Genomic DNA, 24,960 nt, shown 5'->3' with positions numbered 1-24,960 from the left:
TTTCAAAATAAAGCTAACATCGTTAAGCGTCAAACCGTTTCGAGAGCTAAAAATTGTCAGAACAAGCTTAAAAATGGGGATTTCTCTGTAGCAAACGTCTTTCTCATAAAAAATTCTATAAATTCCCCGATGTTTTTATTACACATTTTATAGGGTTTCTATCATAGGAAGAAAATTCTGTTTTATTTTGAAGGCAAAGACCACGGAAGCCTTAGTTTACGTTAAACATGTGCGTCGTTGGCGCAGACTCGTGATGCTGGTTATCGGCACAGCTTCATCTGTTTGTAAAAATCTAATTTTTCATTGTAAAGGCAAGCATTTCCAGTCGCTTTCACGGAAGGGGGGCTCCACTTAAACCTAACAATGTGAAGGTAGGCCGTGTTGATACTGACGCTGGTACCGCAGTGGTGCTTTAGAAGCTGGATGCTGTCAGCATGCTGTAGTTCAGCTACATGGTAGACTCGTCTTCTTAGACATGCTCTTGTTAAGTTTGTATTCCGTATCCTAAGATCTACATGAAGCAAACAAGTCTTCCAAAAGTGTTATAGTTGTACTAACGGATACAAGGGACCAACGCTAGTGTTTGGCAACACAAAACATCATAACTATCAGTGAAGCTGGTGCATGCAAATTCGGATGGATTCTTTTATTGACAGTAAGATGTAAAGCATTGTAATGCCATTTATATACAAAGGCTGTACCTGTGATCATACTGTAGAAGTAGGTTTTTATGTAATTAACCTGTAAATATAGGCCTTCAAAGTTACCAGCTGACCAAATCATATTCAATCACAAAGACAAAGTAGCAAAATAAATCAATAAACTTATATCTTCTTGAGCAGCACAGACAGCTTCCCGGCTGCTTACAGCACTTACTCTCGTGTTCTGCATTTCTAGCCATTCTCCGTCACCTAAGCGCCCCTGCAGTGATGCCTCCAGCCATGTCTCAAATAAGCGATCCAAAGATTGCTTTTGCCTACTTGCGCCCAGCCTGTGTCCTGCTCACCCGAGAGCCCACAGTGGTTAATGTGGAAACACTCAAAGGCCAGTTAAAAGAAGTCAACGATGCCACGTTGCAGCAGCTTCAGGAGTACGTCCTCTTCCCTCTTCGATTTGTCCTTAAAGTCCCCGGGGCTAAGAAGGAGCAGCTGGTGCAGTCTGTGACCGAGGCAGTAAGCTATGTTTTGGAGAACACTTGCATCCACAGCTGGGAAACCCTCCACAACCTCTTTTCCGAGCTTTGCCTGTGCCTGTCCTCTTCAGCTGATCCCGGGAAGCCTGCAGATACGTCAGAGGAGCTAAAATCAGCTGTTCTGAGGTGCCTGGATGCCCTGCTTCATGCTGCTTATGGTGATATAGTGTTCAAACTCTTTGAACCGATTATGCTGCCTGGGCTGGGTGCTGCCGTTTCACTGCTGCTGGCTTTGGGAGAGAAGGAGAAATCTCGAGATATACAGACAGCAGCCTTGACGTGCCTCCAGGCTTTGACTCTGCAGTGTGACTGCACCCAGGAACACGTAGTCCCATCATCAGAGGAGCGATGCTTTGTAGGCAGCGCCATGGCATCATTTTTACCTGGAATCACCATGGCTACGGCCAGGATCATTACAGGAGATTTGAGGCAAGGCCATGCAGTCACAGTCCGGGCCATCAAGGTACCACATGTTTGTTAATCAGATTTACAACAACAGCACAATAATGGCTTAACACTTTATTAGACGATAGTCATCATATGTAATCGATGATCTCATGCAATTTCATAGTTCGCAAGTGAACATTTACCTTGTTAACTGACTTGAACATTTAATAAACCGTATATTAAAAAATTTATTATGTGATTGTTTGATTTGTTGAATAATTCAGTTGACCTAAACCTTTCATTTACAGAGCATAAAGAGGGCTTGTATAGTTTTTCCAGAACTAAAGGAAAATTTGACAATATCATAATACAAATGCACTGCAGTGATCTGATTATGTGATCACCTGTTGTCAGGTTTGGTCCAGGACTGTGGAGCTTGTCATGGAGGATGTCCAGCTCCAGTCCACTGAGTCCTATAAGACTCCCTCTGCAGACCTGGGGAGGATCGGACAGCTCATAGTCCTTCGGACACCGGAGTGGGTGAAGAACACGGCAGGGAAGCTGTCTGTCCTGCTCAAGAAGATAATCTCATGCACTTCAGCGCACCAGCACTGGAGGGTTAGAGTGGCAATGGTGGAGTTGGCCGATCACCTGCTGGCCAAATGCAGTCACTCACTGACTGATTGTGTAGGATCACTACTAGAAGCACTGGTGGGGGCAATCAATGATGTGGAACCTAGAGTCAGAGAGAGGTTTGATTTGATTGATATTTTTATAAAGAAAAGGAAGAAATGAATCGTAATTAATGGATACAAGATGTTTACTGATACTGCTATTTTCTCCTCTAGGTGTGAAGTTGCTCTCAGAGAGGTATCCCAGAGAAATCAGAGGTGCAGCGGCAGCAGTGGCACTCAGACCTTCACTGACATCTTATCTGAGAATCTCCATTCTTTGGCCACCTCCCTACCCAGACTGATGAGGACCTCTGATGACCAGAAGAAGCTCTTTGTTCTCAACGTGTTTTTGGGCTACTTAAAAATCTTAGGACCGCTTGTCTCTGTGGTGCTGAACTCGGCTGCACATCTGGAGAGGATTTCCAAAGCCTTAATGCAGGTAATGTAACAATAAGGTTACACTGCTTTTGATGTTATTATGCAACAACAGCCATGGATTTAAATAAAAAGTACACTTTTATCATATATATATATATATATATAGATTTAGAGATCTGTACAGCAATTTGTGTGTCTTGTTGAGCATGCACCAACACACACACAAAAACAATGAACACACATAAGCTTTTTTGCAAATGTTTCTATAAAAACCAGAGTAGTGTTCATTTGTGGATATATATGCTCACTTTTGATGATGATGTGATAAGGTGTTATCTCATCTATACATAAAAGTACTTCAAACCCCACATGCACATGTAATGTGATCTGTGTGTGTCGGACAGCTCAGACATGTGTGTCTGACGATCTGTAAATGAGCATAGTAGACATAAAAAAGTAAAGTGAGAGAAATCGAGTTGCCACAAATATCTCTATATCTAAATAATCCACGCAATTTATATAGTCGAAAAAGAGTAGAAAGAAGTTTACACTTATTTGATCCCATCTCCCTTAATACTCTTTAATATTTAAACATTTCATTCGTCAAATTCTAACAAATGTGCTGTTGTAGCTACTCACAGTGAGTTTTTCTTTTACATTTTTTCCCATCTACCAAAGAGCAATGATATCAGGGAGGTGTCTGCACAGCCCAGAGGACACTAAAAGGCAATTCCCATCTCAGCCAGTCTGTTCACCATGCTGCCATCTGGCAAGCAATACAGAAATATAAAACATTAACAGTTTCCTTCTTTCCTCATTTTCTCTACTTCTTCAGGCTGTCAGTTTACTGAATGATCCTCAACACTTTACCACGAAGAACAGCTATTTTTTTTTCCTATTTTTAAGTGATAAAAAGTTTTGTTATACAACCATTTATTTAATAACAATAATAATAAGGATTATTCTTGACTCTTTAATACAATTTCAATTTCAATTCAATATAAGAACGAAGACATGTGCAAATATAGTGTAATTTAGATGTGTTCAGTAACTATGTGAATGAGTGTGCAAATAAGGTCTACTTTGTAGTGGATTTGTGGAAGTTTTTGTTGTTTTTGAGTCTTTTGGTGAGTATTGTAAGGTGTTTGTGTATGTCAGTTCTTTGGTTGTATTGAGTTGAGGACTCTGACTGCTTGGGGAAAAAGCTCTTGCAGTGTCTGGTGGTTACGGTTTTGATGCAGCGAAACTGTCTGCCAGATGGAATCAGGGAGAATAGAGTATATGAGGGGTGGAACGTGTCCTTCACCATGCTGTTTGCACGTCGGATGATGTGTGTGTTGTAGAGTTGGTAGATGGGTGGGAGAGGGCCTCCAATGATCGTCTCTGCTGTCCTCACTATCCGCTGCAGAGACGTCTTTTCAGCAAAAGTTCAGTTCCCATACCAGATAGCGATGTAGCAGCAGACGACACTTTCAGTGGTTCCCTGGTAGAATGATGTGAGGATGGGAGGAGGGAGACTGGCCTTCTTCAGTTTGGTGTTCAGGTTCCAAGAGAGGTCATCATATGTGCACTCCCAGGAACCTGAACACTGTTGACCATCTCAACAGCAGATCCGTTGATTTTCAGTGGGGTGTGGGTCGTTGAGCTCTTCCTGAAGTTAACAACCATCTCTTTAGTCTTCTTAACATTCAGAGACAGGTTGTTACTCTGACACCAGTCCACCAGGTGTTGTACCTCCTTTCTGTATTCAGACTCATCGTTGTTGGTGACCTGGTTATTAATGCAAAAAATAATATTTTTAAATGTAGTCTCTTCAGGACTGCAGCCCAAAATATAGTATTTGACTTGTCAATGTTCATGTACAAAACCAAAATGATATATGTCTTATTTTGTGTAGAAATACAGGGCACCTTGGCATTAGTATTTTGTAGTCTGTAGTGCGGCTGCTTTAAGGTCCAATCTTGAATGTTTTTAGATTTCCTAACCCCGTTAAATTTCCTAAAGCTTCTGCGTGCTTTACAGGTGCTGGAACTCGATGTGATGGATGTTCGCATTGTGGAGGAGAGGAGTTACGCTGCTGCCGTGGAGACGAGCACCGGCTCCCATGATTCCTACACCACTCACACACAGAGGAAGCATTTTCTCTACTTCACAGATGAGAAAATCTTCTCTGTGCTCATGGAGATCTGTCGCACATTAGGTATAATTGCTCTTTGACTTGGACTCAGTTAGCCACTCCTGTTTTTTTATCATCATTGTGCCTTTTCCATTGTAATTTCAAATGAATTTAAAGCAGTTATCTTCTAAAAACAACGACAGCTGGTATAAATACTCGTGGGTTGTAGCTGGCTCATTTCTTTAGCTCTCACAGATAACGTTTTTTTGTCTTTAGGTTATTATGGCAACATCTACCTGCTGACCGATCATCTGCTGGACTTGTACTGCCAGTCTTCAGTGTACAGAAAGCAGGCTGCCATGGTGTTAAATGAGACAGTTAGAGGTGCAGCAGGTATCGCCGTGGCAGACCAGAGTCAGGGTTTGGAGACCAAAGTTCGTGAAAGCCCTGCCACCCAGGAAGATATTAAAGCAGCAGCTGTTTCTATCATTGAGGAATACACCAGCCTGAACAACTGGCATTTGATTACAGTCAGCAAGGAGATGGATAGAGACCAACAGGATCAGCAGGTGAGGATATTTCAGTCCTGGGGCATCATTCATCAAGCATTTCCACACATAATATATCATTTGTTAACTTCATCTTGCCTCTAAGTGGAGTTCCTGACAAGTAGTATACTGACTCATCTCCTGTAGAGATGATTACAAAGAAATGTGCAAAATGCACATCCAGTCTAAACAGCAGAGCTGTTTGTACATAGATGCTACAAAATAAATCTAAGCAGTAAAACCTGGTTTAGACTAATTTAACTGAAGACTGAAAACATAAACAACACTCCTCATATCTTTTTAGAAATAATGCAAACATAGGCAAGGAATAGAGGGCACATTTTTGGGTGTTGCAAGGGCTTTATTGTACAGAGTGAGGAGCGATCAGCGGATATTCGGATCAGCGGATATATACTTGGCCAGTTCTGGTTACCATGTTTTGCTGTTCTACATGCACAAAAACACTTTACAACTCCAAAGACACAAAGAAGTGAAATGATGTCGTTGTGATGGTCTGGCTTCACACGTCTGGGAGTGTCAAGGACTCTTCATTTACTTCTGCACAAACTTTTTTAAAATCACGTGGGCTCTGGGCTTTACCAGCTCACGTATCCACGCCTCTTTTCACACTGATTTCTCAGCAGACTGAGCAGAAGTCAAAGCTGCTGCGAGATTTGAAGTAGCTACTCTGAAGTATCAAGGCTGGATTTTTGGAGCACGAGAAAATATCTGCAAAACTCCACCGAACAGAGGCCATAAACCTCTGGCAGCTTTCTGTTAGTTAGTAGATAAACTTGCAATTTCACTCTGTCAGCTAAAAAGTACAAACATCCTGCCGGCATTGCCAAATAAAAGAATCGAAGAACACAGATACACGTTTGTCAGGAGGAATTTTTGACTCCTATAGAGGCGCTTTCTGTTTCTGCACTCAAGTCAAACTGGGTCATAAATGGAGTGCAGTATGAACCTAGTTTTCTTACTAAAACACATGGTAAGATGTTGAATGCTTTTTCATCCTTATAAAAAAAATTTTACACAAAGAAACAGAATGACTCTGTTTGAGACGAACAAGCTGCCTGCATAGACGGGCTCAGTAAAAGATGTCGATAGTTCGATTGGAGAGATCATACATGCCACTTCCTCTATAGCTGAAAATTCACAGGACATTTATAAACAACAGTGATTCCCAAAGTGTGGGCTGGGGCCCCCTTGTGGGCTACAGAGGTACTGCAGCTGGGCTGTAATACTTCTATTAGAGCTCAAAGCTATATACTTACAGTATTAGCTTATATTTATTTATTATCTATTAATTGATGTATTTATATAAAATTTGAATTAAAACTGGTACTAGGAAATTATTAGCTTATGATTTTACTCATTACTCTGACCTAAATAGAAAAAGAGAACACATTAGACTGGTTTTGTTCTCTTTACTCTGGCTTCCATTACGTTTTAGAATTGATTTCATTTCACTGACTTTTAACGCTGTGAGTCGTGACGCTCCTGCCTACATGTCTGATATTTTTGAACCCCACGCTCCCTCTTGCAGCCTGAGATCATCTAATCAAAGGCTGTTGGTGGTCCCACAAACACGTTTTAAGCCTGGAGGAGAGTGCTGCATTCAGTCATTGTAATGATAATAATTATCATTATTATTATTAAGTTTACTGCTCTTTTATTCAAGATTGTCTCTTAGTGTCAGGTGGGCCACACATTGATTTTAACACTTTACATATGAGTGCGTAGGATGAGCATTTTATAACAGCCTGTGTGGTTTTTGTTTTTGCAGGAAGGCTAAAAGCTGTTTAATGTCTGATCTAACTGTGTCAGACATTTGCGTTCTCACGCGCATGGATAATATCTAGAAAACCTCAGGTCTGCAGTGCATGTGTAAAAGTGGTTAGAAAGCAGTGCATTAACATGTGTTTTTGTCTCCTTGCGTAGCTGCTCAGTCCATCCAGACTCCTCTCCATATCCAACAGTGATGCCGGCAACTCAAATACAAGCTCTCTCCAAGCGATTCCTTCATCATCAACATCTGCATCCACGATCCACCAGCTCAACAGCAACATCTGGCAGCTGTGCATCCAACTCGAGGGCATCGCCTGCTGTGCTCAGGCGCTGGGCCACGATTTCCGTCCCTTGTTGATGACCTCGCTGTATCCTGTGCTGGAGAAAGCTGGTGAGGAGACGCTGCTGGTCAGCCAGGCGGGACTGAGCTCCATGTGGGACATCAGTAAGGCCTGTGGATACGCTTCCCTCAAGGAACTGATCAATGAGAACTCTGACTACCTGCTTAATGACATTTCACTCAACCTTCAGAGGCTCAGCCAGCATCCACAGGTAGTTATGTTTTTAACCCAAAATGGACACAGAAATGACTGCTGGAGGGTTTACCTGATTTCCTCCTTTGTCTGCTTTGTGCTGCCCTGAGCTTGTACTGTATTTCATTATAATCCTGTCTTGTTGCCCAGGCTCCACGGGTGTTGACAGTTATGTTGACTCACTCTGACTGCAGCCTGCTGCCGCTGGTCGGGGACATCGTTCAGGATGTGCTGACGGCTCTGGATCTCAGCTACGAGCGCACAGCTGCTCTTTTCTGCTCCGTGCTGCACGCGCTCATGAAGGCACTGGGTAAGATTTCAACAGTGATGTCAGCTTGAGTCTCACATATGCTGGGAGTCAAAGAGGACAAGGAAGAAAATGCAGTGTCTTTAAAACTTTCTGTCAAGGAGTACACTTCAGGATAAATAACTTTGCTCGTTATCAAATTATCAGTATCTTTGGAAACATTTAATACATCGTGATGGTTTAAATGCTCAGTCGTTTTCTGCTACATATTCATAATGATATTTATACAGCGGCACTATAGGTGTTTGCAGTTTTACAAGCCCTCACAATAAAAATGTGTAAATTAAATGTCACTAATGGCTCTTTCCAAAAAACATCAGTGTCTCTGTCACACTGATTTAATCAGCTGACTTATTTTATTGTAACCAAACCTATGCTCATATTGTTGTCTTGTTTTTCCTTTAGCGAGGTGGTTTCCTTCCACTTATAGCAGGACCAGTACGTCTACCAGCTACAGGCAACGTTCCAGTGACCAGGAAGACCTCAGCATTCGCCAATTCCTGCTGAATTACCGCAAACAGAAAGAACTGGCAGAGGGCATTGGAATAGAGGATGATGACACTGAAGACCAAGGTAATAGGTCTGTCTAAGGGCCAGTGGAATATAAGCTATAGGTTGTAGTGGTGATTATTTTAGATTCAGAGTGTAGAGGAGATGGATCATTGTAATTAAGAGTCATAGAAATCTGAACCTCACTGCTAAACTGGCGGTCTAACTGTACATGTGCTCCATTGCAGAAGTCCCTCCCACTGAGTGTGAGGATGTTGAAGATACTGGTAGTCCTGATGTGAAAGCAGAGCTTCCCTCCCACCTCAGCATCACTAAGGATGTTATGGAGCGCTGCATTCATCTGCTGTCTGATCCCAGCCTCAGGCTCCGACTCAAGGTACTGTATCAGTAGTTTTACGTAGAGTCAACTGTTGGACTAATAACAAAAATAATCATTCTTGTGAAGGTAGGACCGCCAGCGTTGGTACAATTCATCCTGTCAGAACTGTGTGGATGACTGTTCAGTGGTGTAATGCTCATCAAGGAAAAACATTCAGTCTGGTCCAGGAGTGAAACAGAAATAAGTCTGCGCTGAAGTCGTGCCTGCTCAGGAGTTTGGGCTCTCAATGAAGACCTCAGTAATTAGTTTCAGCTCACATATAATCAGGATCAAAACAGAGATAATTGTTAGGTGTGTTGTGCATCTTTGTCTTTAGGTACTGGACGTGCTGGAGTTGTGCGTTCAGGTGCTGAGTGAGAGGGAAAATGAACTGCTGCCTATGGCTCATCGCTGCTGGCCAGCACTCCTGCAGAGACTCACAACTGATGACCCATTAGCAGTCCTCAGAGCCTTCAGGGTAAGTAAAACAAACCTCTCTTTTCATTATGTGAGTCAAAATTATTCAAGTCGTCTTTAGTTTTAAACTCTTAGTAGTGAAAGAATGAAAGATGCTGCCCAACAACAGGCTTATTTCATTCAGAAATAGTTCTATTATTTACTTTTTTGGGTTGTAATGTGAAGACTCTTTAAATTAACATTTGTTCTATCAGCACAGAAAAATCACAGTGTGGATGCCTTCTTAGAGGCTGCTTGTCGGTGTAAATTGGGCTACTCGTCAGCTCCTGTCATCAGCTGGACTATTTTTGAATTTGTTATTCATGTTTTAATTGATGAACTGACAAATTCAAACACGTTAAGTCTGTAAACAGTCATTTATTCACTCAGAGCTGCTGCTGGGAAATTGTTTCATCAGCTTTGGGATATATACGAGTTTTGTAAATGCTATAATTCATCCAGGAGTATACAATGGGAAGGTTTTATTGAATTTTGACAGCTTGCTGCTTTTGTACATTACATTTTTGTACATTTCATTCCAGGTGCTGTGCGTGCTGGGTGAAACATGTGGGGACTTTCTGAGGAGGAGGGTTTCTAAAGAGGTTCTGCCCAAGCTGAGCGCCTCTCTGGCACGGCAGGCTCCGATCAGCGCCAAGGCTGGGCCTGTCTACACACACACCCTGGCCTACAAACTGCAGCTGGCTGTATTGCAGGGGCTGGGCTCACTGTGCCAGAGACTGGATCTGGGTAAGAGAATAGAGACACAGTGCTCACAAACAGCACAGTTTCACCAAGACACAACATAGTGCATCATCCTGTAGAACTGTACTTGGGATCTGGCAATGATCAAAGCAGCCACAACATGGACAAATCAGAGCAAGACAACTATTCTTAGTATGACGCCTCACTTTATGGAGATTGGTGCAACATGAAGCCCATTTATGTAAAAATACATTGAAGACAGATGACCTCTTATCTTATCTTTATCTAACCTCTTTTCAGCTGTAATATTTAACTGAACACAACGAGAGCAAAGAGCTACCAGGATTTTTTTGGCCTACTGTTAAATGCCCCCTGTTCAATACTTTACTTTTTCTCTGTGCTGTTTTGATCCCATATTTATTTTGGGTAAATACATGTTATCTATCTTATTGAAGCCTATTTGATCACAGGGCTGTAACTTTCTTGTAGGAATGAGTTATAGTCAGCTTTCTTCCTGTGAGTGAGACAACAGCAATACAAGTTTGTGTCTGTACTTTAGTACAGAGATGAAGATGTCTCTATACTGAGGTTAACAAATTAGGTTGTTAGCCTGATTTGACATTAAAGCTGTGTGTGGGGAGATGCGTCGTCAGAAAAAGCCAAAGAATTTATTGAAGCTCCTTCACCACCAGGTGGCAGTCTCGTATAACAATGAAAATCAACCATTGGTATCACAGCATAAATCAGGGCATCTCTGCTTTATTATACAAACCTTAAACAGTTTGACATCCTAAACGCATGACAGTGATGTTGTTCCTAAAAATGCCTCTTCACTGTGGCAGCTCTGTCATTCAACATATGTTAACCATGACTTTGATGATACGGACCACAGCCAGCTGTGCCAGCAGGATGCTGCTCAGGTCCAAACTGCACACACAGCTACGACTGCAAGCAGCTCTTCTTATACCCAACTGAGAAACGTGATTGTTCAATCAGCGAATCATGAGGTGACAGCGAAGGAGGCCGTTTAATTGATAAGATCAGAGAAGTTGTTGTTTTTGTTTACTTTGTGCTCAACATACTTCCATTAGCATGTTGAAAATATTCAAGGCCTGCAGGCTTCTGCCATTGCATTCCCAATTATGCAATTATGAGCTGCTTGTGTGATTTTTGGTCACCTGCGCAGTGTGGAGGTGAACTGAGTGACAGAGTGAACATCACAAATGTCACACCCTCCCACTGAGGTTCATCGCTGACAGAGGAAAAGAGTCACAAAGGTGACAGAGCTGTCTGCAGCCTTTCCAGAGCCAGCGTTACATCTAACAGTGACAAGGACTGCAGTGTAAAGACAATTGTAAGATATCAGGTTGTTTGTGAAACTGTTCCTTTAAAATAGCTTACAGCACTTTTTGTACTGCAAACTCTCATACAGTGTAGTGTGCAGATAAACAGGCACGATACACGTTGTGTGTTTGAGATGCTCTTTGTGATTATTCTTTGAAGTCGGTTTCAGTATGGTCTTCAGGTCACAGGGGGTGGGACAAAGATGGTTTTAAAAAGGAGATTAACCAGCAGTGGTGAGGGAGACGTGGTATGTAGTGGGAGGGGGCAATTTCAAGAATAAATGCTCACCTGGACAGGCAGAATTATTGTTGGTAAGCTTTAACGTTCTGACCTCTCAAAACTGCTGTGAAATCCTCCCCGAACCACCTCAGCAGTTTTACTGAGCTCATTAGTTATCAGAGGTAAAGTCCAGGCTTGGCCTACTTTTTATACTCAACAACAGTACCCATGTATGTAGTGAAGCCTGGAGCTGCACATGTAACGTGCCCCACTTACCTCACATCCTACTGCACCACTGCCTGCTGTTTCAGCCCATCCACCACCCCAGCATCCACCTGTGTGCTCCTGGAGGTTCATGAGTAACATATTTGCAGGGAGTGATCCACCCGAAGACCAGGCACCGAGCTCAAACTGTATTCTGCTGCTGTGATTAATCAATGAAATTAACTTGGCTTTGATCCATTTCATTCTTTTTTATTTTCTTTTACAAGTCGATTTCTGTTGAAATTTCTGGATAAAATATAAAAGTATTACAATTGTTATATGAATAAAATATAGTAAAAATGTCCTGTGTTTGGTTTTCTCAGCTGAAGCAGACCTAGATGTGGTTTGTGAAGCCTGTCTACCCTACCTGAGCTCCAGACAACCCATCAGACTGCAAGAAGCCTGTTTAAAGTAAGTCTTTATTAAGGACCGCTGTAGTCTTGGAAAGTAACTAAATCCTTCATTTAGTTACTAATGTGTTTGAGTGTTACACACAGACAGAATGCCATAAATGAAAACTGTACCATCCAGTTGACATTGTATTGCCATGTTGGTCATTAACAGCCACGTAACATGATTTATTAGTAAAATCTGAATTTAAATTGAATGCTCAACATCATATTTGGAGAGGTGCTGGGTGTTACACAACAAAATATGACTTCAGGAGTCATTCTTGTCTTTGAACACTGAATATGAAACAAAGCACTGTGGCTATAGCTTTTGTTTCCTGAAGGAGAGGAACATGGGACCTGAGAATGGAATACCTCAGGAATAATCAGGTTCCTGCATGTTCTGGGTAAAGACACCAGTATTTGTGACTTTAAAGTATATTACCTGTAATATAAGACTTTTAACCCTTTGCTGCAAACTTTAGTAAATCAGTTTGTGGGCCTGATTTAAATATCACCCTCACTCATTTTGTCCCTTGAGAAAGAAGTTCCAGAAATACGCAGATGTAGTTCTGCAGTTGTGGCTAAAACCAATAGGAGCGGCTAAGCTAACTTCAGGTTGGCACACAACAGTGCTAACTTACAATAGCTAGCAATCCCAACTTGGCAAAAGTGTTCCTAGCCAGGTAAAGAGGATAAAAAGTGAGAATGACTGTGATGAGTTTATATGTGGCATATCATCACAGGTCAGTTGCTGTACAGGCGTGAATAGAAGTGTCTTCAGGACACGTAGGGCCGTGATCTCCCAATACTGTGTGTACGAATCTGAAAGGGAACTCGTTTCACCTTTACACTGGCATCTGATGCAAAAAGTGTGCACTGTGAGACCTACAGTAATGTAAAGGACAGATGGAAGTTGTGAATAAAAAAAGCAAATAAATAAATAAATAGCTCAGAATGCAGTATGCAAGCAGCCTTTAATAACTCACTTCTGAATTATTGATCTAAGTGTTTGGGTAGCAACATAGCAGCCACAAGTAAAAACACACGCTTTAATATATTTAAGTATTTTCCTGCTTGGAGGTGATTTAAAAAACAAAGCTGAAGAGAAAAGCAGTGTTGAGTTAATGAGTTTATAGTTAAACTGTTGGTTTGCATGTTAAAGTCAGCAAAACTCGTTCAGTCTGTCACTTTGGATTATAGGAAGGTGTTTTCCATACAATAGATATTACGTACAAAGTGAACACACAGCTCAGAGCTAATCCTGTTCCCATGTTTCTTTCTCTTTCCTGCACAGTGTGTTCCGACACTTAATCCAGGTGGATCCAGACACCTTCTGGTTTACTCTAAATGAGCTGCACTGCCCGTCCTCTTACATCCCACACCACCCCGACCTCCTGCCGGTGCAGCTGAACGGCACGGGCAGGCCGAGAGACGAGTTCTCGGACAACGTGTTCAAACTGCTCAAGGAGGAGTTTGGCTCCGTTACTGAGACAGTTAACCAGCCAGTCAGCTAATGAGCTGCTGCTTGATGAAATTGACTCATCTCACAAACGGACAACTTATTGAACCACGACTTCAACAGGTCAATTAACTGAAAGAAATCTGTCAGCTGTGCCAAATAGTTGATCACCTAGCTCTGTGGAATTAAGAGCTACTCTGTAATTTACAAAATGTTACTTAGTCATCACCTTCATTATCTAACCTCCTAGCTTCTGCTAGCCCACAATTAGTACTTGCTGTACATTAACATTAGATGAAAATGGAGCTCTACTGAGTTATGTTTGATTAAAAAGAGAAAACAAAAACGAAAGTATCTGACATTTGTCTCTTTCCTTATTTTCCTGAGGAGGGAATCTCAGCAGATGAATTCACACACATTTTTACATCATATGATTTGATTTGATATACCTTTATTAGTCCCACAAGGGGAAATTTCATAAGGCTGCCGACCTATTGCACGCAATGGCGGCACCATCTTACCCTCCGACCATACATACATTACACAAAACATCACATGGGGAAGACAGGTCAGAGAGGTATAACAATGGAAAATGCACCACATGAGGAAAGATAAGGAGAAAAAAATAACTCCCCCCAGACTGAGCTCCAACAGGGAGATCAGTTTGAGAACAGAAAAAAAACACCTCTGCACATAGCACATGATTAATACACCAAAGAAACACATGACAAGCAACAGGGGTGGGCAAAGGGTGAGAGACAGCCGATTTAGACAGTACATCCGGGTCTGCAGCCTGTGCGCTGGTCTCCTTGATCCACCGTCAGCATCGGAAGGGAATAAGCGTTGAAGGCGTTTGGAAAGGGAGGGGGGATGAGTGTGTGTGTGTCCAGTTCAGCTGAGACAGTCCTTCGCCCTGCTAGGCTAAGTAAACAGTCTTCCAGCCAACCCAGGTGGCCTTGCATGGAATGGGAAGGAACAGTCTAAACACAGACGTTATCAGGGTGTTGTTGTTCGGCTCCAGCCTTGCTACCGCAGCTGGCGCCGAGAGGGTATCCACATGAGGTGATGGTGCTTTTTACTTTAGTGCGAACAGCTCATATGAATTTCAAAGCAGTTCTACAGTCCAACACTGATCTCTCAATCTCCCGTTGGAGAGCCGCGAGCTTCGCCATACTTGCGTTCTGTGATGTTGTCATTCTTGTGCTCAAGGAGCCAATTCTGAGAACTCACGACAGTGTGCCTCCCCGAGATGTCATCCAATTTGCGCTCAGAGATGTTATTCCGAGCTAGCCCTTCCGAGATGTAATCCAGTCTGCACTCAGAGATCTTATTCTGAGTATTCACAGCAGCCGTTGCCTTTCCAAGATCTTATCCGTGCTGCACTCAATGAGCCCATTTTGAGAAACTCACGCCTCTTCCCATCGTTCCAATCCCGGCGGGCAGCCTTGTGGGGGTTTGAACAGCCGATTCCGCTTTCTTAATTCTTCGATAAGTCAGGGCCAAGCCAGCTCCGATCAGCCAGAACCCTGTTACCATGGTTCCGAATAGGTAGATATCTTCAACACTCAGGCTCACCCAAGCCCAAACTTCTCATTGAGAAAGGGGTGTCAATTGCATTCAGGGACCAGTTGATCCAATTCATAATTCCTTTTTTAGGTTTTAGAGAACAGACTGTGAGAGAGTGTTCCAGGGAAAAGTAATACAAAAAACACGAGACTAGACAAGGACATAAGAGGCTAAGCAGTGAAACTAAGGGAGAGGAGGAGAGGAGAAAAGTGCGACCGCCTTCGTCAAGAGCAGTGTGACCTTCTTGGCCAGGCTTGGGACCAGCAGTAACAGTGTACTAGCTTTGGAAGCCATAAGGATGGGTGTCTCCTCCACCAAGGAGCCACTAAGAAAATACATGAAAATTGTATAAATATGGTATGTTGATTGGGATTTACAGGAGTACAGTACAGGAGCCGGCATTGCCACATAAAAGATTTCATTTTTGCTGCTTGATGCAATGATGATGATGCAGTGTACATAAAGTTAAAAGATTACAGCTAATAAATCAAATTTCATTTCATTCAATTTTATATGTGTGCATGAGCTAACTTGTAAAGCCCTTTGGTCAGCTGTGTCGCCTTTAAACGTGCTATAGAAATGGCACTGGACAATGGAGAAAGGATAAACTGAACCCATTCATAACCATTCATGGCCAGCTTGATCCAAGCGGTCCTCGGTAGCCATGACAACGAAGACGTCCCACAAATCCCGCTGGGCAAAACCAATGATGCACACCCTGCAACTAAATATAATCATCTAAGGGTGTTTACTCACTTTATTTCACTTCCACGATGTTATTTCTCTCTCCTACAGTTTACATAATCTGACGAATTCTGCAAATTAGTCGATGACGTCATTTAGCCACTTTTAATGACTTTTCGGAAAGTCAATACCGATTTTCCTTACTGAGAAGCTGGTAGCAGACACACATTGCCAGGGTTGTGGTTGGCACGGCTGACTGGGTAACACCTTATGACCAGCTAGTGTCACTAGCTGGTGACAATGAGAGCCTTTGGCAATCCCAAAGGCTGCTCCAGAAACGATTAAAGTATATTTAAAATATTTGTTCAGTACTTTTCCAAACCCCAGCAGCTGTCTGTTCTAAGTTTTGAGTCTCTACTAAAATAAAAATAAAAGCATTGTAACCTGTTTGTTTTTATTTAATAAGCAGCGTAGCTGTACACTATTATTATTAAGAGAGATTAAGCTTGTGTTTCTGTCATGCAGTGATTGTGCTTAACTGTATGAAGCTTATTAAACATTGTGAAATATATCACATGTAAAAGCCAATTCTGCCAAAGTGCTTAAAATACTTGTTTAAATTATCTTTTTTTCTTAAAGAAATCTACTTCATCATGTGTAATATTTTATATCATGTGTAAGTTCCATCACAACCTGCTGTGGTTTTATTTTGAAATGTTTTTATTGTTGCATGCTGCACCCAGTGTGAATGTAGAGATTTGTGAATTTCATCAGTAATAAATGTTTTTGGACCCTTTAAGGCTGAAAGCGTTTGTCACACTCATATCACAGACGTCTAACGTCATCTTGTTGGCCACACTAACTAAAGAACAAACAAACAAACAGCCCACCTGTAGCATTTCTACACATTGACCTCCACAGAAAAGTGTCAGTGTTAAAGGACCTACATGACATAAAGCAGATCATTGTAATGTTGTTGCACACTGTTGCAGTAATGAATGTCCTAATGTGTATATTGTCAATAATAATGTGGATACTCAAATTGCAACTCAGTCTGAAGAATCTAAAAACGGTGAGTCGAGATTTTTTACCTATTTTTTTGGAGAAATCATGGGTGACAATAAACAGGCAGTTGCTATGCTTCTACGTTTAATGATGATTACTTAACCTGACCTGCATCATTTTACACTCAGTGGTCACATCACATCTCACTGCTGTCAAAGAGTTCATTAAGTTGGCACAGGTCAGCAGTCCTCCTCCACCGCTCTCTGTCCCTTCAGCAGGTCGATGCCAGCACTTCAAGCTCTTTCAGTCAGAAACCTTTGCTGACCAGCCAGTCCTTCAGCTCATATCGAAGTGACCTTTGACCTTCACGGTCATGGTGATCACATTGACCTGTGTAAGCAGCTCTTTCCCCCATCACCTCCTTCAGGTACTGCCTCACGTCCTTCTCTAGAGCCCGAATGTCACCCTCCATTTTCCATATCAGCGTTAATTTCTGGTTGCTATTGGTTACATCAGTGTAAATCAGGATGTCGTGTCGGGAGCTGCAGATCATGTAGGGCAGAGACGAATTCGGGCAGATCCCGCAGTAGGCATCCAGCCTGATGGGGTAGGACCAGTGTGTTTAGGCAGAGTGGGGATCCGTGATGGTGGGATGAGCCACTCAACAGCTGAACTCTTCACTCTTGGTAAGATGTTGAAACTGTTTTGGGTTCTAATCGTAGGAATAGACAGTTTTTAGGTTATATAAAAAACTTTAAATTGGTCTGAATTGATCATAATGGGAACAAGTTGTTGAAAAATCCTTCCTGAATATGCATCTGAACAGACCCAACAGAGCACCTCAGTAAAGGACTTTAAATTCTTATCACTACAAAATTTAATAACTGGGCAAAGGACAGACCCAACAATACTGATGATTACAACCTCACAAAGAAAACAGAATGTATGTTGTATCACTCAACACTAGAGGATATATTAGCTGTGTCAGTTGTTAGACTTGAAACAACAGCTTTATTGTCCACATTTTGACTTTAGTCTGTACAGTTTGTTCACTGACCTTCTGTCCCTCACTGACTCAAGTGCCTCCAGATTTGAACAGTGTTGGTCAAGTTACTTGAAAAAAGTAATCAGTAACTAATTACTGATTACTTCCCCAAAAAAGTAATCCCGTTACTTTACTGATTACTTATTTTCAAAAGTAATTAATTACTTAGTTACTTAGTTACTTTTTAAAAGCACGATTTACAACCTGAAGCGGTGATAAAGTGATAGATCTTTCAGCCCAATTCTACTTTTTCTGCATAATCCATCATACAAAATGTAATCAAATGGAAAGGTCTCTTTTTAAAACTTGTTTTATTAGTTTTAATCTTTTAACTTTATGCATCAAGCAAAAATTTAATTATATGCAACATTCTCTGACTTGAATAAATTAGTTTAACATTTAAACCTATTTTCTGCACATTCCAGCACATAAAATAAAATATTTTTTGTGTTTACACTCACTCTTTCAAATAGATGCAAGTAAAACACAGAGTCAAAGCATGACATCTCTCATGATCAGGGCTGGACTGGGACAAAAAAATCAGCCCGGGCATTTTGACTAGAGACCGGCCCACCAGGTATTATAGGAAAAACCATAAAGCCTTTGAATGAAAACAAACGTCGTTGTGACAGTGATGTACACTGTCTTGTTGGTACATATGTATCAATCTAATAAACTTAAACCTACACCATCCTCCCTATTCTGGTATTCTAAACAGTACTTCCTACAAAACTGCTCAAAGAAGTCCTGCCATTAATTAATTCTTCGATCTTAAATATGACCAACCTATCTCTAATGATCGGCTATGTACCACAGGCCTTCAAGCTAGCTGTAGTTAAACCTTTACTCAAAAAGCCATCTCTAGACCCAGCAGTCTTAGCTAATTATAGGCCAATCTCCAACCTTCCTTTCATATCAAAAATCCTTGAAAGAGTAGTTGTCAAACAGCTAACAGATCATCTGCAGAGGAATGGTTTATTTGAAGAGTTTCAGTCAGGTTTCAGAGCTCATCACAGCACAGAAACAGCTTTAGTGAAGGTTACAAATGATCTTCTTATGGCCTCTGACAGTGGACTCATCTCTGTGCTTGTCCTGCTAGACCTTAGCGCAGCATTCGATACTGTTGACCATAATATCCTATTAGAGCGATTAGAACATGCTGTAGGTATTACAGGTACTGCACTGCAGTGGTTTGTATCATATCTATCTAATAGACTCCAATTTGTTCATGTAAATGGAGAGTCCTCTTCACACACTGAGGTTAATTATGGAGTTCCACAGGGTTCAGTGCTAGGACCAATTCTGTTTACATTATACATGCTTCCCTTAGGCAGCATCATTAGAAGTGTCACGGTTTGCGGGGCAAGCCGTGTGGATTTGTAGTAGGACCAAAAGGACGGCAGTTCTGGTGCAGGTGGGTGTTTATTTATGATAGTGGGTCAATACAAACAGCAAGGGTGGCAAAACATGAAACTAGAAACCTAAACTGGGTAAACTAATAAGACAAACCAGAAACGAAGATGCAGGGAGGTCCGGGGAAATACATACGGGGAGACGCAGGGAGACCGAGGGGAAACAACACAGACGAACCAGCGATTACTAAGACAGAAAATACAACTTAAATACACTCAGAACACAGGGAGATTACACACAGGTGGGAGACACAGCTGGGAGTGATTAACATGACGAGACCAGGGAGGCAAACTGAAAACACTCACATAAGACGCAGACCTTCACAATAAAACAGGAACACACGGGGGGGGGAACAGGGTAAACACCAATTAGAGAACAGAACCAAAATCGCGAAGAGAAAACACAAAACGCTGGGTCAAAAGGACCCAGGATCATGACAAGAAGACATAGCATACATTTTCACTGCTATGCAGATGACACCCAGCTCTATCTGTCCATGAAGCCAGATAACACACACCAATTAGTTAAACTGCAGGAATGTCTTAAAGACATAAAGACCTGGATGGCCGCTAACTTTCTGCTTCTTAATTCAGATAAAACTGAGGTTATTGTACTCGGCCCTGAAAATCTTAGAAATATGGTATCTAACCAGATTCTTACTCTGGATGGCATTACCTTGGCCTCCAGTAACACTGTGAGGAACCTTGGAGTCATTATTGACCAGGACATGTCCTTCAATGCACATATTAAACAAATATGTAAGACTGCGTTCTTCCATTTGCGCAACATCTCTAAAATTAGAAATATCCTGTCTCAGAGTGACGCTGAAAAACTAGTTCATGCATTTATTACTTCCAGGCTGGACTACTGTAATTCATTATTATCAGGATGTTCAAAAAGCCTTCAGCTAATCCAAAATGCTGCAGCAAGAGTACTGACAGGGACTAGAAAGAGAGAGCATATTTCTCCTGTTTTGGCTTCCCTTCATTGGCTTCCTGTTAAATCCAGAATTGAATTCAAAATCCTGCTCCTCACATACAAGGTCTTAAATAATCAGGCCCCATCTTATCTTAATGACCTTGTAGTACCATATCACCCTATTAGAGCACTTCGCTCTCGCTCTGCAGGCCTACTTGTTGTTCCTAGAGTATTTAAAAGTAGAATGGGAGGGAGAGCCTTCAGTTTTCAGGCCCCTCTTCTGTGGAACCAGCTTCCAGTTTGGATTCAGGAGACAGACACTATCTCTACTTTCAAGATTAGGCTTAAAACTTTCCTTTTTGCTAAAGCATATAGTTAGGGCTGGACCAGGTGACCCTGAATCCTCCCTTAGTTATGCTGCAATAGACATAGGCTGCCGGGGGATTCCCATGATGCATTGAGTTTTTCCTTTCCAGTCACCTTTCTCGCTCACTATGTATTAACAGACCTCTCTGCATTGAATCATATCTGTTATTAACCTCTGTCTCTCTTCCACACCATGTCTTTTATCCTGTCTTCCTTCTCTCACCCCAACCGGTCGCAGCAAATGGCCGCCCCTCCCTGAGCCTGGTTCTGCCGGAGGTTTCTTCCTGTTAAAAGGGAGTTTTTCCTTCCCACTGTTGCCAAAGTGCTTGCTCATAGGGGGTCATATGATTGTTGGGTTTTTCTCTGTATCTATGAAGCGCCTTGAGGCGACTTATGTTGTGATTTGGCGCTATATAAATAAAATTGAATTAAATTGAATTGAATTACTTAGCCGAAACCCAAAGACTGCTTGGTTGAGTTAACTTCCTGAACTATCTACACCAAAAGAACAAATCCTTTAAAAATATGATCCTGGTTCCAAAAATATGGGGTAAAGATAAGAAGGGAGGAGGGAAAGAAGAGGAACTAGGAAAAAGATGAAAGAGTATAAAAAGTAGACCAAGCCTGGACTTAACCTCTGCTAACTCCTAATGAGCTCAGTAAAACTGCTGAGGTGGTTCAGGGAGGATTTCACAGCAGGCTGTTTGCACATCCCTGGATTTCAGACATCCACTCTTCCACTATTTATGGGCCTGACTATGTGCAGCGCTTCAGCTGCTGAACTGCGCAGTTTGATTGCAATTCTCTGTGAGGTTGTGTGACGAGAAAGAGCCCGTTCTTCTTAAATATTCCACGTGGCCAGTTTTTAATCGTAAATTAGGATCATGTGCTGTGGCTTTAACAGCTTCACGTGTGGAATTTTAAAGACACTCTGAGACAATATCTGTAGATCATGTTGTTGTGTTACAAGTCAATATAGAATCAGAGCGATGTTTTAACTTCTTTTGCTGAAATAATCTACCAGTGTTAAAAAGTGACATGCCAGTTGCTCTGATGTCCGCTGATCAAACAGTGTATAAAAAGTATAAAAAGTAGACGTGTGTTTTGACAGGTTAGAACGTTAAAGCTTACCAACACTAATTGTGCCTGTCCAGTAAATAATAGAACTATTTCTGAATGAAATAAGCCTGTTGTTGGGCAGCATCTTTCATTCTTTCACTATTAAGAGTTTAAAACTAAAGACGACTTGAATAATTTTGACTCACATAATGAAAAGAGAGGTTTGTTTTACTTACCCTGAAGGCTCTGAGGACTGCTAATGGGTCATCAGTTGTGAGTCTCTGCAGGAGTGCTGGCCAGCAGCGACGAGCCATAGGCAGCAGTTCATTTTCCCTCTCACTCAGCACCTGAACGCACAACTCCAGCACGTCCAGTACCTAAAGACAAAGACGCACAACACACCTAACAATTATCTCTGTTTTGATCCTGATTATATGTGAGCTGAAACTAATTACTGAGGTCTTCATTGAGAGCCCAAATTCCTGAGCAGGCACGACTTCAGCACAGACTTATTTCTGTTTCACTCCTGGACCAGACTGAATGTTTTTCCTTGATGAGCATTACACCACTGAACAGTCATCCACACAGTTCTGACAGGATGAATTGTACCAACGCTGGCGGTCCTACCTTCACAAGAATGATTATTTTTGTTATTAGTCCAACAGTTGACTCTACGTAAAACTACTGATACAGTACCTTGAGTCGGAGCCTGAGGTTGGGATCAGACAGCAGATGAATGCAGCGCTCCATAACATCCTTAGTGATGCTGAGGTGGGAGGGAAGCTCTGCTTTCACATCAGGACTACCAGTATCTTCAACATCCTCACACTCAGTGGGAGGGACTTCTGCAATGGAGCACATGTACAGTTAGACTGCCAGTTTAGCAGTGAGGTTCAGATTTCTATGACTCTTAATTACAATGATCCATCTCCTCTACACTCTGAATCTAAAATAATCACCACTACAACCTATAGCTTATATTCCACTGGCCCTTAGACAGACCTATTACCTTGGTCTTCAGTGTTATAATCATCCTCTATTCCAATGCCCTCTGCCAGTTCTTTCTGTTTGCGGTAATTCAGCAGGAATTGGCGAATGCTGAGGTCTTCCTGGTCACTGGAGCTCTACCTGGAGCTGACAGACATACTGGTCCTGCAACAATTGGAAGGAAACCACCTCGCTAAAGGAAAAAAAAGACAACAATATCAAAATAGGTTTGATTACAATAAAATAAGTCAGTTAATCAAAATCAGTGTGACAGAGATGCTGATGTTTTTGAAAAGAGCCCATTAGTGACATTTAATTCCATATTTTTACCGTGACGGCTTGTAAAACTGCAAAAACTGCAAACACCTATAGTGCCGCTGTCTAAATATTATTATGAATATGAATTCTATAACAGAAAACGACTGAGCATTTAAACCATCACGATGTATTAAATGTTTCCAAAGATACTGATAATTTGATAACAAGAAAAGTTAGTTCTCCTCAAAATGCGCCTGACTAAAAGTGAGATCAACCAGTACATATAATATTCATCCTGCTACATTTAGAAAGTGGCAACAACAGTAAACATGAGTAACTCCACCGTGTGTCTATCCGGTCTTTAAGTGATGACGTGATCAATCCTACTTCTGGGCCCAAACTACTCTGCGTTTAATAAGGCTGTTGTGTTTTTAACATGTTTTAATGCTTTGTAACTTGTTCTATTTAATCTCAACAAGCCCCTTACAAAAAGTAAGTGATCACTGTCGGCCTCTCTCAGTTTTTATTACAACTATTCATTTTAAAGCTCAGTTTTTAAAACCTTACCATGTAACTACAGCCCAGGCAATGCAGCAGCACATTAATGACTAACCTGTATGTGGATGGATTATCTCAGTTGTTCTCTTGACTGAAGTTTGGTCCGTTTACAGCATCCTGCCATGCCACTGCATTTGTCCCTAACCATCGGGAACCCTCACCTTAATTCTTATCCAGTGGAAAAAAGTTCCCCTTCATCACTGTGTTAATGTTATGCTAACATAGCTGTTTCGCTAGTCACATAGCACATCACTATATACCAGCTAGCCAAACTTCAGTAACCCTACAAACATCACTGCTGCTTACTTTCCTGTCTTCATGTATGTCAGAAGTGATAGCAGAGCTGTGCCTTTTAATTTGTTTTAGAAATCCCTCAGTCAGAACCTGGTATATTATATTTAGACGGAAACTAGTGAGCTAACTCTCTGCTAACTTCTAACTTCAGACAGATTTTTAACTCTCAGTGATCATTTGACTTTGGGACCTGCAGTGTAGTTTGGGTCCAGACACGCTAATGACCAGACTTAAAGACCAAATTTCGGGTCACTTTTGCTGGTCCCAAGCCCCAATAAAGAAGCTAGCTTGAAGCTTGACATAAAAAACAATAATTGCTAAGAAAAGTGTAATTTGTAGTTCTAAATATATTCTAAATGCATTTAGATCGTTTTTACTCACTTTATGTCTCTTCCACGATGTTACGTCTCTCTCCTATGTTGGTTACAATTACATAAGCACTTAGCAGGACAGTGGAAAAACCCAGGGCCACAGTGATACTGAGAATTCCACGGTGTTCACTGTCTTCAGCAACCTTACGAGGGCCGGTTGAACGGCTACAGTCTTATCATACACGTGCAGTGTTCCTACAAGCCATAAGGTTACCTTGAGTGAGGAAGATGATGATTGAATGTCCGTCTGAGTCCATAGGTTGAGGTGCAAGCACATTTCTCCCATTCTCCACAGAGGGCAGTGGCGCATAGGTGTGACGTCACTAACACTTAGAGTGATAGCAGAAAATTGTGAGCGTTACACTTGTATGCGGCTTGACGTAGGCACACATTGGCAGGGATGTGGTTGGAACGGCTGACTAGATAAGGCCTGGTGTCCAGCTAATGAAAAAGAGCCGAAAATTGGGGTGCGGCTGCGCAGGTGTGCACTTTAAATATAGCACTTTTGCCCTGCCATTCCGGGCCGCCGAGTGGCTCATGGGAACGTGACAGGCCCTATGGCAGAGATTGAGGACAGAGGGCAGTGGTTCGAATCCCATGCGGACCATATGCTGGGGACACAAAAAAAAAAAAAAAAAAAAAAAAAAAATATCCCTGGCTCTGAAATTCACTTGCTACGCTTGCTAGAAGCCTACAGGCGAGCCTACAGAATGGGCTCTCTCTGCCTTTTTTTTTTTTACCCCTGTCTCAAAATCTCTTCCATCAATCAATATTGGTTGTTATGGTTGCTATGGACGCCAAACACA

The 24,960-nt window shown here is 41.8% G+C and overlaps 2 protein-coding genes across 6 annotated transcripts; one reads left to right on the top strand and one right to left on the bottom strand.

The window, feature by feature from the left end:
- The first annotated feature begins 239 nt into the window (after positions 1-239).
- On the top strand, positions 240-13,981 carry LOC309696385 (TELO2-interacting protein 1 homolog). Of its 2 annotated transcripts, XM_082517585.1 has the most exons (14): positions 240-371; positions 898-1,655; positions 1,994-2,331; positions 2,428-2,692; positions 4,654-4,831; positions 5,024-5,316; positions 7,240-7,638; positions 7,770-7,929; positions 8,332-8,499; positions 8,664-8,812; positions 9,132-9,272; positions 9,793-9,997; positions 12,103-12,190; positions 13,466-13,981. In XM_082517585.1, the coding sequence occupies exons 2-14, from the start codon at positions 930-932 to the stop codon at positions 13,683-13,685; spliced, it is 3,330 nt and encodes a 1,109-aa protein (XP_082373711.1). In that variant the 5' UTR covers positions 240-371; positions 898-929; the 3' UTR covers positions 13,686-13,981. The 2 variants fall into 2 exon arrangements, with proteins under 2 accessions (XP_082373711.1, XP_082373712.1); XM_082517586.1 differs by lacking the exons at positions 9,793-9,997; positions 12,103-12,190; positions 13,466-13,981 and adding an exon at positions 9,466-9,770.
- On the bottom strand, positions 9,923-24,670 carry LOC309696387 (TELO2-interacting protein 1 homolog). Of its 4 annotated transcripts, none has more exons than XR_014273452.1 (5): positions 24,369-24,670; positions 22,696-22,866; positions 22,383-22,531; positions 21,923-22,063; positions 9,923-9,993 (listed from the first exon to the last, which is right to left on the bottom strand). XR_014273452.1 is itself a non-coding variant. In XM_082517587.1 (5 exons), exons 3-5 carry the CDS (start codon positions 22,434-22,436, stop codon positions 17,547-17,549), a joined length of 246 nt encoding a protein of 81 aa, XP_082373713.1. In that variant the 5' UTR covers positions 22,437-22,531; positions 22,696-22,866; positions 24,369-24,670; the 3' UTR covers positions 14,069-17,546. The 4 variants fall into 4 exon arrangements, 1 of the variants encoding a protein (XP_082373713.1); XR_014273453.1 differs by lacking the exon at positions 9,923-9,993 and adding an exon at positions 14,069-17,597 and having other exon boundaries at positions 24,165-24,670; XM_082517587.1 differs by lacking the exon at positions 9,923-9,993 and adding an exon at positions 14,069-17,597.
- Positions 24,671-24,960: the final 290 nt, after the last annotated feature.

This window comes from Aulonocara stuartgranti (assembly GCF_965226115.1).
Source record: "Aulonocara stuartgranti genome assembly, chromosome: 20".
NCBI lineage: Eukaryota > Metazoa > Chordata > Actinopteri > Cichliformes > Cichlidae > Aulonocara > Aulonocara stuartgranti.
The sequence above is the reverse complement of the archived record's forward strand: the minus strand, read 5'-3'. Positions and strand labels throughout refer to the sequence as shown.

Bases quoted from the DNA above. Each gene is read 5' to 3' on its own strand.
- LOC309696385 (XM_082517585.1), top strand. From the start codon at position 930: ATGCCTCCAGCCATGTCTCAAATAAGCGATCCAAAGATTGCTTTTGCC. The intron at 1,656-1,993 runs GTACCACATGTT...ACCTGTTGTCAG, and splicing joins TCACAGTCCGGGCCATCAAG to GTTTGGTCCAGGACTGTGGA. The intron at 8,813-9,131 runs GTACTGTATCAG...CTTTGTCTTTAG, and splicing joins GCCTCAGGCTCCGACTCAAG to GTACTGGACGTGCTGGAGTT.
- LOC309696387 (XM_082517587.1), bottom strand. From the start codon at position 22,436: ATGGAGCGCTGCATTCATCTGCTGTCTGATCCCAACCTCAGGCTCCGA. The intron at 22,064-22,382 runs GTACTGTATCAG...CTTTGTCTTTAG, and splicing joins ACCTCAGGCTCCGACTCAAG to GTACTGGACGTGCTGGAGTT. The intron at 17,598-21,922 runs GTAAGTAAAACA...TCCTACGATTAG, and splicing joins CAGTCCTCAGAGCCTTCAGG to AACCCAAAACAGTTTCAACA.